The sequence below is a fragment of the Crocodylus siamensis genome, chromosome 4 (genome assembly GCF_052110815.1).
Source record: "Crocodylus siamensis isolate JL-2025a chromosome 4, ASM5211081v1, whole genome shotgun sequence".
Lineage (NCBI taxonomy): Eukaryota > Metazoa > Chordata > Crocodylia > Crocodylidae > Crocodylus > Crocodylus siamensis.
Window position 1 is genome coordinate 65,635,434 of NC_143398.1, and position 13,484 is coordinate 65,648,917.

General features: G+C 48.0%; 2 protein-coding genes across 4 annotated transcripts in view; both read right to left on the reverse strand.

The window, feature by feature from the left end:
- On the reverse strand, positions 1-2,695 carry LOC149865804 (endogenous retrovirus group 3 member 1 Env polyprotein-like). The gene has a single exon (XM_090042481.1). The coding sequence runs from the start codon at positions 2,687-2,689 to the stop codon at positions 1,064-1,066; it is 1,626 nt and encodes a 541-aa protein (XP_089898607.1). The 5' UTR covers positions 2,690-2,695; the 3' UTR covers positions 1-1,063.
- Positions 2,695-13,484, reverse strand: part of LOC149865805 (endogenous retrovirus group 3 member 1 Env polyprotein-like) — a 25,906-nt gene continuing 15,116 nt past the window's right edge. The window contains exons 1-2 of one of the 3 annotated variants that reach the window (XR_016441784.1): positions 5,767-8,884; positions 2,695-2,763 (exon numbers count right to left, since the gene is read on the reverse strand). Coding sequence is in view for 2 of the 3 variants with exons in the window: in XM_090042478.1 (XP_089898604.1) it covers positions 6,696-8,321 (1,626 nt within the window). In the remaining variant the exon portion in view is untranslated. Of the gene's footprint in view, positions 2,764-5,625; positions 8,885-11,398; positions 11,547-13,484 lie in introns of those variants that run through there. The other 2 variants (XM_090042478.1, XM_090042480.1) reach the window with 2 other exon arrangements.

The window sequence follows — 13,484 nt, forward strand, 5'->3', positions numbered from 1 at the left end:
CCGAAGGATCGGGCCCCAAGGTCACGGTGGGCCGGGGTGGCAATTAGATACGGACAGGTGGGATTAGCGGCGTAGAGTCTGGAGTTAGGGACTCGGAGCGGATTGAGGAAAACAGGTGAATTTATTTGACTTACGCTTCAGGCGTAGGCAGAAAGGTCTTCAGTTACAGTTGGAACACAAACAAACAATTAACAACAAAGGGGTCTGTTGGCCCACGAGGTTCAGTCCGAAGACCTAGTCCCAGGGCTGGTCAACAGCTCATAAATGGGGATTACAAACAACGAAACAAACAATAAAACGAACTGTAACACGGTGATGTTGAACCGCGTGACGCCAGTCCACAGCAATGGACGAATCGGGTGGTCGAATGAGAAAAGCCGAGGTCAGTAGCCAGAAGGTGATGCAGCGGAGACGTCAGTTGGAGGGATGAGCAGAGTCGTAGGTTGTGAAGAAAAGCCGAGGTCGGTGATCCGGAACCGAGTTAAACAAAGTCCATAGGGTGATCCGAAATCGTAAGCCGTTAATCAGTTCGAAAGGTAAGTCAGGAAGCCAGATGAACGTAGTCAAAACCGCAATACAACGAGTACTAAGCCACCGAAGGAGGAGATCAATAGGCCCTGAAGCCTGACTCAGAGAACAGTCCCTGCAGCAGCAGCCTCTGTCTCTGGTCCGCGCGATCTCCCCCCACACACCACCACACACACCACACCACACACCACCCCCAGGGAGGGGCTCACAGAACTTTTATATCAATTTAGTAGCCAATCAACGTGCTCTCCGCAGAGAAATTTCTAGTCCGATTACCTCATGTCAGGTTCTGACTGAGCATGCTCTCAGTCAGGAGCTGACACAATCTGAGCATGCGTCTGTGGGGAAAGTAGGTCAACACTGATTGACAGCTCCGCAGGTCACCCAGGGGGCAAGGACTGGGTGAGCCTTGGAAATTTCCACTCACAGCTTCAAACCGCGCATGTCAGTTTAACCTCTTCTGTACTGGCAGCACATACTCAAAAATTTCCATGACATGCCCCCTTGCTGTCAGCACAGAAGCTAGAAGACCGAATTATACCTCCTCCCCAAAGGAACCATCGTTCCCGAATCTTTCATGCGTGGGAACGGTAGTATATACATAGGCTGACAGATTGGCGACTCTACGTGTTAGTATTTTAAAGATACAACTGATGCAACATACAATGATTATAAATATAAACAGAAATGACAATACGGGTGTAAGTAGATTCATTAACCATGACGACGGATTCCAACCTAACCACTTGAAAATGCGTGATAGCCATCCTTGTCCAATCCCCGAGATGGTATTTACCTCGTCTGCGATCTTTCTAATGGTATTTATTTGGTGTTGCAACGGGACCGACACGTTAGGGATAGAAATGCAACACATTTCCTTGGACAGGTTTAAATATTGGCATAGGCCGCCTTGTTGTAACAATAATGCATCTAGTGCCAAACGATTTTGCATCGTCATTCGAGACGTGGCCTGTACCTGTTCATTAATTAACGTAAAACCTGCAGCGGTATGGTTTGCCAAAAGCTCAACCCTTTCTGAAAGCTCTGCCAGTGCGATCCGAGCCTTGGCAATTGCATATCCCCATAGGAAGAAGCCCTCAACGGTCCAACTGAGGCCCTGCGTGGTCTTTTCCCCATGAGTCAGCGAGCTCCAAATCGGTGTAGCTGACCGTGTTTGGAGACGCGTGATCGTGGGACTAGGCGGATGTGCCGTTGAAGCCTGTAACGGGGGGCAGAATAAAATGGAGCTCAAAAAACATTTTATGCCTGTTAGTGTGGCCGGCAAAGTCGTGTATATCCGTCCATCTGAGCATGCCCAAGCTAGGCCAAATGGTGCTGGGGTGCTCAACTCATCACATCGGCCTGGGATTGGATAGGAAAGTGCTGGTCGTTCAGGGGGCCCCGATTGTCGAATTGGCTGTTCTAAGCCGTGACAGGCTGCATGGAGCAGTATGGCTCGGAGGGTCGGATGATAAAACCCAAATACAGAATTTTTCCCATGAGAGCCAGATTTCGTAAGGTCTACAGCTTGTGATTCATTCCAACTAGTTAAAGGAATGGCTTCGATCAGAGGTGTTAAAACAAATTCAGATGGTCCCCTTTTTTCACCCCGGGGGCTTAGGTCGATGTACCAAGGGGGGCTCATCACATGTGGATCCCATCTTAACGACATATCTGGTCTAGACCATTCGTCCCCCTGGGGGTGTATCCCCCATGGGACGGCGGAGCAGGCATACTGGGCTTCTCTATTAAAACAATCCAATTTTGGAGGGATCGTGACTTGAGCAATATCGTTTACCGAAAAATTTCTGGGCCAAGAATAGCTGGTTGTAACATGGCCCCCACCTTCTAAAGGGACAGAGACGTTGATAGTGGTCTCTTCCCCCTGGGAAACCTTTGTAAACCATTCGTTTACATCGAAAGGCACAGGGTACGGGGTAAGAACAGAATCTTCTACGGACATGGGAATTTTAAGGCATGCCGTTAGTCCCTGGCCTGTTTCATCCCCTGTGGCATTCGCCCAGAGGGATAATAGATAAAGAACTGAATTCGATGAGTGGTCAAATTCGGTAACCGGTTCTGCTGGCAATTTTACAATCACAAATCCGAAATATATACAATATACAATAATTAGTCCAAAATCCTTGGGTCTGGTCGCCATGGTGTCCGTCAGCTCTGATGGTGTCTGGTGATCTCGTCTCCGATGAAATATGCGGGTTGCAAATGGTCACGAATCTGAAACAATAATAAACAAATCGGCAGAACAGGTTCTTTCAAAAGGAACTATATACACTCAATACTACGGGCCTAATCTGCGCTATTAGTGACTGCCCTTCTGGTTAGCCAATTGTGATGGGCCAACACTTTCTTCCCGCTGTCTTCCAGTTCTATTAGGTAAGTATTTGGATACTCTTTGGCTTCTTGTACTCCTTCAGTCAAAATAGTTTCCGTTACGGTAAGTTTCATGTTCGATACGCTTGGGTCTTCTTGGTTTTGTTTCGATTCGTTTTGTGTGGTTTCGTTACGCTTCAGACTTTGTTTCGTTTTGGTACGCTTTGGTTCAGTTATCACGGTTTCTTCAAGTTCGGTTTGTGTTCTTCGCTTTACTTCGGTTTTTTCATTTCGTTGTTTGGATTCGCTTCGTTGAGTTTCGCTTCGTGTAGATTCGTTACGCTTTGATTCGTTTCGTTCTGGGTTACGCCGTTTCAGTTCGGTTTGTCCGCTTAGTTTTGCTTCATCACGTTTAAGTTTGCTTCGTTTCAATTCGTTAATCGTTTCCTCGTTTGAGTTCAGTTTAGGTTCGTCTCGCTTACGTTCGCTTTGTGTTACTTCGATTGCTGAGTCCGTTTGTCGCTTTTCTGAGCTGGTCAAGCCATCGATCGCCGGACTTACGCCGATGGCAATCACTCGTTTTTTGGCTTGGTCTTCTCAACAAACCCTAGAGCTCTGGCGAGAGCTCGCTGTCCTTCATCTCTTAGAGCCCTTAGTTGTTCTTTATTTAGGCCAGATTTTTCCAGAAGGAACCCAAACATTGCTCTTTCTAGAGGGGTCCTCTGGGGCGGTGAGTAACTTGTACGGGCTGGCGGCGGAGAAGATCGAGAGTAATATTTTCTTGTTTCCTGTGGTGACACTCGAGGTGGTTTCCGTTGGTTTTTATCAGTAGTTTTTTGATTGTGCTCAATCATGTATACATATCTTGATTCCCATTTCTCATCCCTGTCGAAGCTTACACTCTTTTGATGTCGTTGCTTCTCCATGGCTCCTCTTAACTGGTCGAGCTGTCCCAGAGTGTGTATCACCGGTCCATTTACTGATGTGCTTAGCAAGAGTCTTGCTGTTATACTTTGACTTCCTCCGTATATTTCCGTGGCTGCATCAACTGCTTCTTGCAGACAGGGTACGTCTCCAGATGATAATACATATCTGTGAGGCCATGCCCCCTGCACCTGAGCAGGTGTCAGATTTAGAGCTTGGTGGGCTGGGTTCCACATGGCGTATGAGGCTCCGATAACTGTATACACCAACGCGGTAGCACTCATATGGCCTGCATGTCCCTCATGCCATGTGTGAATCTTTCTCTGAAGTGCCTCAGTAACCAGAGCTGGAATGGGTATTGGCCAATAATAGTTTGCCAGCACTGGCACCGGGTCCACTACTTTCGCTCGGCTCCAAGCTGAATTGCGCACGAGCTGCAAGGCTTCATCTTGGTTGATTGTCTCACTCCCTGCTTCTGCTACTAGACGCCCCAACCAGGCAATCGGTGTTTCATCATTTCTTATGCCGGTTTCCTTTTTCAATTCATTCATTTCAGAGCGTGTTCTAGTTCGTGTCGTGATGGTCTGTCTTGTCTGACCCTGAGGATCAGTTACCCATTTTTGAACTGCAATGGGAAAAGCAGACACTAATTCTTCGGTGTAATTGTTGTGTTGTTGGCTTGGTTTATTTCGTGTTACTCTTATGAAGTCGTTCTCAGTTTCATCAGCACTTATAGTTTCGTTTGTATAATTCATCTTGGTTACTGGTTTAGTCATTTCGATTAATCCGTTGCTTGTGTTTGTTCCGATGGTACTCGTCTTAATTGTTAAGCTTCTTGTTACATCATTCGTATCGGTTCCAATAGTATTCGTGCTTACTCTTGATTTCCTTATGGTTACGTTGTTAGTCTTATCTTCGCTTGTTGTTTCAGTTGTTTCCGTTCCTATGCTGTGCTTAATTACTTTGTTGCAGTCTTCGTTGTCCGTTTGGGTGCAATTCTCCCGTACGTCCTCCTGGTGGCGCTGGCTGACGTACGGAGGCGGTGGCTTGCGTACAGCAGGTGGCGCTGTTGCGGGAGGCCGGCTCTCGGTGGGCGGAACCATAGACGGCGTTTTTCCGGAAGGCGGGCTCGGGATGGGTGGAGCTGGGCGTCGTGACGTCAGCATCGGTTTTGGCGCGCTGACAGTTTGGTCGGCGCCATCTTGTAATGGCCGCTCGGCCAATTTTTGTGTCACAGCTCTGGTTGCTGCCATGAGCTGGGCCCTAGTGTCAGTTAGCTCCCTCAGTAAGACAACATACTCCCGGAAAAGCACATTTATTATACGGCCTTTCTTCCAACGGGGTCCCGACCATTTTATTTTTCTGCCGTCCTTCTCCAGGCACTCTCGTAGCTGGACCAAGAGCTCATGCCCCCTAGACCCGATGGCAAGGGTCGGGCAGTTAAACCCGTCAGGAGGGGTATCCTCACCACCCTCCTTCACATACTTTATGCACCGGGCGAATTCTCGATCCGGGCCTGAGGTTGCCATGCCCGAAGGTTTCTTACGGGCCAGGGCTACGGTCCCGGTCTCCCCCCTTGGGTGGTAAACGGCCCGAGGGTCCTGGATAATGCAACCCAGCGCACTTGGGGTGAGCCGAACGGCCCATTCTTCCCCACTTTCTCCCCGGAGGGACAGGTACCCGCTCACAGTTCCTTCAGCCGGTGCGGCCTGATGGAATGCTATGTGGTCCCATAAGTCCTCGGCACCGATGGTCTGCCGGACTCGGTTGCTCCATGGGCAACTCCTTATAATCTCCGACTCCAATACGCCTCCCATTGATCCTGTTCGTGACGCCATGTCGGGGAAAACCGAAGGATCGGGCCCCAAGGTCACGGTGGGCCGGGGTGGCAATTAGATACGGACAGGTGGGATTAGCGGCGTAGAGTCTGGAGTTAGGGACTCGGAGCGGATTGAGGAAAACAGGTGAATTTATTTGACTTACGCTTCAGGCGTAGGCAGAAAGGTCTTCAGTTACAGTTGGAACACAAACAAACAATTAACAACAAAGGGGTCTGTTGGCCCACGAGGTTCAGTCCGAAGACCTAGTCCCAGGGCTGGTCAACAGCTCATAAATGGGGATTACAAACAACGAAACAAACAATAAAACGAACTGTAACACGGTGATGTTGAACCGCGTGACGCCAGTCCACAGCAATGGACGAATCGGGTGGTCGAATGAGAAAAGCCGAGGTCAGTAGCCAGAAGGTGATGCAGCGGAGACGTCAGTTGGAGGGATGAGCAGAGTCGTAGGTTGTGAAGAAAAGCCGAGGTCGGTGATCCGGAACCGAGTTAAACAAAGTCCATAGGGTGATCCGAAATCGTAAGCCGTTAATCAGTTCGAAAGGTAAGTCAGGAAGCCAGATGAACGTAGTCAAAACCGCAATACAACGAGTACTAAGCCACCGAAGGAGGAGATCAATAGGCCCTGAAGCCTGACTCAGAGAACAGTCCCTGCAGCAGCAGCCTCTGTCTCTGGTCCGCGCGATCTCCCCCCACACACCACCACACACACCACACCACACACCACCCCCAGGGAGGGGCTCACAGAACTTTTATATCAATTTAGTAGCCAATCAACGTGCTCTCCGCAGAGAAATTTCTAGTCCGATTACCTCATGTCAGGTTCTGACTGAGCATGCTCTCAGTCAGGAGCTGACACAATCTGAGCATGCGTCTGTGGGGAAAGTAGGTCAACACTGATTGACAGCTCCGCAGGTCACCCAGGGGGCAAGGACTGGGTGAGCCTTGGAAATTTCCACTCACAGCTTCAAACCGCGCATGTCAGTTTAACCTCTTCTGTACTGGCAGCACATACTCAAAAATTTCCATGACATGCCCCCTTGCTGTCAGCACAGAAGCTAGAAGACCGAATTATACCTCCTCCCCAAAGGAACCATCGTTCCCGAATCTTTCATGCGTGGGAACGGTAGTATATACATAGGCTGACAGATTGGCGACTCTACGTGTTAGTATTTTAAAGATACAACTGATGCAACATACAATGATTATAAATATAAACAGAAATGACAATACGGGTGTAAGTAGATTCATTAACCATGACGACGGATTCCAACCTAACCACTTGAAAATGCGTGATAGCCATCCTTGTCCAATCCCCGAGATGGTATTTACCTCGTCTGCGATCTTTCTAATGGTATTTATTTGGTGTTGCAACGGGACCGACACGTTAGGGATAGAAATGCAACACATTTCCTTGGACAGGTTTAAATATTGGCATAGGCCGCCTTGTTGTAACAATAATGCATCTAGTGCCAAACGATTTTGCATCGTCATTCGAGACGTGGCCTGTACCTGTTCATTAATTAACGTAAAACCTGCAGCGGTATGGTTTGCCAAAAGCTCAACCCTTTCTGAAAGCTCTGCCAGTGCGATCCGAGCCTTGGCAATTGCATATCCCCATAGGAAGAAGCCCTCAACGGTCCAACTGAGGCCCTGCGTGGTCTTTTCCCCATGAGTCAGCGAGCTCCAAATCGGTGTAGCTGACCGTGTTTGGAGACGCGTGATCGTGGGACTAGGCGGATGTGCCGTTGAAGCCTGTAACGGGGGGCAGAATAAAATGGAGCTCAAAAAACATTTTATGCCTGTTAGTGTGGCCGGCAAAGTCGTGTATATCCGTCCATCTGAGCATGCCCAAGCTAGGCCAAATGGTGCTGGGGTGCTCAACTCATCACATCGGCCTGGGATTGGATAGGAAAGTGCTGGTCGTTCAGGGGGCCCCGATTGTCGAATTGGCTGTTCTAAGCCGTGACAGGCTGCATGGAGCAGTATGGCTCGGAGGGTCGGATGATAAAACCCAAATACAGAATTTTTCCCATGAGAGCCAGATTTCGTAAGGTCTACAGCTTGTGATTCATTCCAACTAGTTAAAGGAATGGCTTCGATCAGAGGTGTTAAAACAAATTCAGATGGTCCCCTTTTTTCACCCCGGGGGCTTAGGTCGATGTACCAAGGGGGGCTCATCACATGTGGATCCCATCTTAACGACATATCTGGTCTAGACCATTCGTCCCCCTGGGGGTGTATCCCCCATGGGACGGCGGAGCAGGCATACTGGGCTTCTCTATTAAAACAATCCAATTTTGGAGGGATCGTGACTTGAGCAATATCGTTTACCGAAAAATTTCTGGGCCAAGAATAGCTGGTTGTAACATGGCCCCCACCTTCTAAAGGGACAGAGACGTTGATAGTGGTCTCTTCCCCCTGGGAAACCTTTGTAAACCATTCGTTTACATCGAAAGGCACAGGGTACGGGGTAAGAACAGAATCTTCTACGGACATGGGAATTTTAAGGCATGCCGTTAGTCCCTGGCCTGTTTCATCCCCTGTGGCATTCGCCCAGAGGGATAATAGATAAAGAACTGAATTCGATGAGTGGTCAAATTCGGTAACCGGTTCTGCTGGCAATTTTACAATCACAAATCCGAAATATATACAATATACAATAATTAGTCCAAAATCCTTGGGTCTGGTCGCCATGGTGTCCGTCAGCTCTGATGGTGTCTGGTGATCTCGTCTCCGATGAAATATGCGGGTTGCAAATGGTCACGAATCTGAAACAATAATAAACAAATCGGCAGAACAGGTTCTTTCAAAAGGAACTATATACACTCAATACTACGGGCCTAATCTGCGCTATTAGTGACTGCCCTTCTGGTTAGCCAATTGTGATGGGCCAACACTTTCTTCCCGCTGTCTTCCAGTTCTATTAGGTAAGTATTTGGATACTCTTTGGCTTCTTGTACTCCTTCAGTCAAAATAGTTTCCGTTACGGTAAGTTTCATGTTCGATACGCTTGGGTCTTCTTGGTTTTGTTTCGATTCGTTTTGTGTGGTTTCGTTACGCTTCAGACTTTGTTTCGTTTTGGTACGCTTTGGTTCAGTTATCACGGTTTCTTCAAGTTCGGTTTGTGTTCTTCGCTTTACTTCGGTTTTTTCATTTCGTTGTTTGGATTCGCTTCGTTGAGTTTCGCTTCGTGTAGATTCGTTACGCTTTGATTCGTTTCGTTCTGGGTTACGCCGTTTCAGTTCGGTTTGTCCGCTTAGTTTTGCTTCATCACGTTTAAGTTTGCTTCGTTTCAATTCGTTAATCGTTTCCTCGTTTGAGTTCAGTTTAGGTTCGTCTCGCTTACGTTCGCTTTGTGTTACTTCGATTGCTGAGTCCGTTTGTCGCTTTTCTGAGCTGGTCAAGCCATCGATCGCCGGACTTACGCCGATGGCAATCACTCGTTTTTTGGCTTGGTCTTCTCAACAAACCCTAGAGCTCTGGCGAGAGCTCGCTGTCCTTCATCTCTTAGAGCCCTTAGTTGTTCTTTATTTAGGCCAGATTTTTCCAGAAGGAACCCAAACATTGCTCTTTCTAGAGGGGTCCTCTGGGGCGGTGAGTAACTTGTACGGGCTGGCGGCGGAGAAGATCGAGAGTAATATTTTCTTGTTTCCTGTGGTGACACTCGAGGTGGTTTCCGTTGGTTTTTATCAGTAGTTTTTTGATTGTGCTCAATCATGTATACATATCTTGATTCCCATTTCTCATCCCTGTCGAAGCTTACACTCTTTTGATGTCGTTGCTTCTCCATGGCTCCTCTTAACTGGTCGAGCTGTCCCAGAGTGTGTATCACCGGTCCATTTACTGATGTGCTTAGCAAGAGTCTTGCTGTTATACTTTGACTTCCTCCGTATATTTCCGTGGCTGCATCAACTGCTTCTTGCAGACAGGGTACGTCTCCAGATGATAATACATATCTGTGAGGCCATGCCCCCTGCACCTGAGCAGGTGTCAGATTTAGAGCTTGGTGGGCTGGGTTCCACATGGCGTATGAGGCTCCGATAACTGTATACACCAACGCGGTAGCACTCATATGGCCTGCATGTCCCTCATGCCATGTGTGAATCTTTCTCTGAAGTGCCTCAGTAACCAGAGCTGGAATGGGTATTGGCCAATAATAGTTTGCCAGCACTGGCACCGGGTCCACTACTTTCGCTCGGCTCCAAGCTGAATTGCGCACGAGCTGCAAGGCTTCATCTTGGTTGATTGTCTCACTCCCTGCTTCTGCTACTAGACGCCCCAACCAGGCAATCGGTGTTTCATCATTTCTTATGCCGGTTTCCTTTTTCAATTCATTCATTTCAGAGCGTGTTCTAGTTCGTGTCGTGATGGTCTGTCTTGTCTGACCCTGAGGATCAGTTACCCATTTTTGAACTGCAATGGGAAAAGCAGACACTAATTCTTCGGTGTAATTGTTGTGTTGTTGGCTTGGTTTATTTCGTGTTACTCTTATGAAGTCGTTCTCAGTTTCATCAGCACTTATAGTTTCGTTTGTATAATTCATCTTGGTTACTGGTTTAGTCATTTCGATTAATCCGTTGCTTGTGTTTGTTCCGATGGTACTCGTCTTAATTGTTAAGCTTCTTGTTACATCATTCGTATCGGTTCCAATAGTATTCGTGCTTACTCTTGATTTCCTTATGGTTACGTTGTTAGTCTTATCTTCGCTTGTTGTTTCAGTTGTTTCCGTTCCTATGCTGTGCTTAATTACTTTGTTGCAGTCTTCGTTGTCCGTTTGGGTGCAATTCTCCCGTACGTCCTCCTGGTGGCGCTGGCTGACGTACGGAGGCGGTGGCTTGCGTACAGCAGGTGGCGCTGTTGCGGGAGGCCGGCTCTCGGTGGGCGGAACCATAGACGGCGTTTTTCCGGAAGGCGGGCTCGGGATGGGTGGAGCTGGGCGTCGTGACGTCAGCATCGGTTTTGGCGCGCTGACAGTTTGGTCGGCGCCATCTTGTAATGGCCGCTCGGCCAATTTTTGTGTCACAGCTCTGGTTGCTGCCATGAGCTGGGCCCTAGTGTCAGTTAGCTCCCTCAGTAAGACAACATACTCCCGGAAAAGCACATTTATTATACGGCCTTTCTTCCAACGGGGTCCCGACCATTTTATTTTTCTGCCGTCCTTCTCCAGGCACTCTCGTAGCTGGACCAAGAGCTCATGCCCCCTAGACCCGATGGCAAGGGTCGGGCAGTTAAACCCGTCAGGAGGGGTATCCTCACCACCCTCCTTCACATACTTTATGCACCGGGCGAATTCTCGATCCGGGCCTGAGGTTGCCATGCCCGAAGGTTTCTTACGGGCCAGGGCTACGGTCCCGGTCTCCCCCCTTGGGTGGTAAACGGCCCGAGGGTCCTGGATAATGCAACCCAGCGCACTTGGGGTGAGCCGAACGGCCCATTCTTCCCCACTTTCTCCCCGGAGGGACAGGTACCCGCTCACAGTTCCTTCAGCCGGTGCGGCCTGATGGAATGCTATGTGGTCCCATAAGTCCTCGGCACCGATGGTCTGCCGGACTCGGTTGCTCCATGGGCAACTCCTTATAATCTCCGACTCCAATACGCCTCCCATTGATCCTGTTCGTGACGCCATGTCGGGGAAAACCGAAGGATCGGGCCCCAAGGTCACGGTGGGCCGGGGTGGCAATTAGATACGGACAGGTGGGATTAGCGGCGTAGAGTCTGGAGTTAGGGACTCGGAGCGGATTGAGGAAAACAGGTGAATTTATTTGACTTACGCTTCAGGCGTAGGCAGAAAGGTCTTCAGTTACAGTTGGAACACAAACAAACAATTAACAACAAAGGGGTCTGTTGGCCCACGAGGTTCAGTCCGAAGACCTAGTCCCAGGGCTGGTCAACAGCTCATAAATGGGGATTACAAACAATGAAACAAACAATAAAACGAACTGTAACACGGTGATGTTGAACCGCGTGACGCCAGTCCACAGCAATGGACGAATCGGGTGGTCGAATGAGAAAAGCCGAGGTCAGTAGCCAGAAGGTGATGCAGCGGAGACGTCAGTTGGAGGGATGAGCAGAGTCGTAGGTTGTGAAGAAAAGCCGAGGTCGGTGATCCGGAACCGAGTTAAACAAAGTCCATAGGGTGATCCGAAATCGTAAGCCGTTAATCAGTTCGAAAGGTAAGTCAGGAAGCCAGATGAACGTAGTCAAAACCGCAATACAACGAGTACTAAGCCACCGAAGGAGGAGATCAATAGGCCCTGAAGCCTGACTCAGAGAACAGTCCCTGCAGCAGCAGCCTCTGTCTCTGGTCCGCGCGATCTCCCCCCACACACCACCACACACACCACACCACACACCACCCCCAGGGAGGGGCTCACAGAACTTTTATATCAATTTAGTAGCCAATCAACGTGCTCTCCGCAGAGAAATTTCTAGTCCGATTACCTCATGTCAGGTTCTGACTGAGCATGCTCTCAGTCAGGAGCTGACACAATCTGAGCATGCGTCTGTGGGGAAAGTAGGTCAACACTGATTGACAGCTCCGCAGGTCACCCAGGGGGCAAGGACTGGGTGAGCCTTGGAAATTTCCACTCACAGCTTCAAACCGCACATGTCAGTTTAACCTCTTCTGTACTGGCAGCACATACTCAAAAATTTCCATGACATCAAGCTCTAAAACCACAATCTTGAATGATAAACAAACTGTAACTTCTAAATGCCATAAAACCAATTATTCACAGAGCAAAAGCTCCCAAACTCCCCTGGTACAGAATACCTGGCACCTTAGCCCCTGGTATAACAGAGCAAACAGAATGAATACCTGGTACTTGGCCCAGAACAAACAGAATACCTGGCACTTGGCCCACCAGGCTGTGTGCACACCTTTAAAAAGACAAACAGTTCAATAAGCACAACATCAAGCCATATATCACCTCTCAATGCATTCTCCCCCAATTACATGTTATTAAATTGCCAATTGCTCAAAAGATGAGTGAGACCTTATAAGGTGGGGATAAGGCAAGATGCTGCATTTATTGATTACATAAAACAAAAGACATAAAATACAAAAACTTCACAGGGACAATCACAAAGACAAACACACTCATCATTCACACAGACAAGCATACTCTATGGAGATGTTACAGTTACCAGCTTGCTTTCTCAATGTTGGCACTGGGTGGCCAGCCCAGGCTCACTGAGGGTGATGGGAGCAGGGGTGAACAGACACATCTGTGCTCCAGCGAAGGTTACAGAATGTGAATTCCCCCCTGTAGCATTGTTGAATCCCACTTTTATAGGGATTTTAAGCCTTTGTTCACAGTTGAGAAGTTGAGGTACTTTTCCATCCACACATCCTTATCCAGTTGTTGTTCTTCATAATTCTTTGGTTATCTCAGCTCAAAGTCACTCCTACTGTAAAAGTCAGTCTTCCATTCTTGAAACTTGTAGGCTAAATTGCAGGATGTGCAAAATTCCACTTTTACCCTGTTGCTTAGATTATCTCCTCTGCACTTGGTCACAAACTGGTTCTTCAGCCATCCATTAATCAGTTCATTGTCTGTTAACTTTCATTCAGCGCCTTAGCAAACCTTCTCTTGCTTCCTCAGGCATAATAAACTTTCCCTACACTCCTCATTCATTCAATCAATCATACTATCATCAACGTACTATATAAAAAGTTCGTAGCTTGATTACATATATAAATAATTACACATTATATATATATATATATATATGTAATAACAGTATTATATTGACAATAATATGTTTGGTAGATAGATAGATATATACCAAACGTATTATTGTCACTATAATGCTGTTATTGCATAATCTAAACATAACCTATTCTAATATCAAGCC

Bases quoted from the DNA above. Each gene is read 5' to 3' on its own strand.
- LOC149865804 (XM_090042481.1), bottom strand. From the start codon at position 2,689: ATGGCGACCAGACCCAAGGATTTTGGACTAATTATTGTATATTGTATA.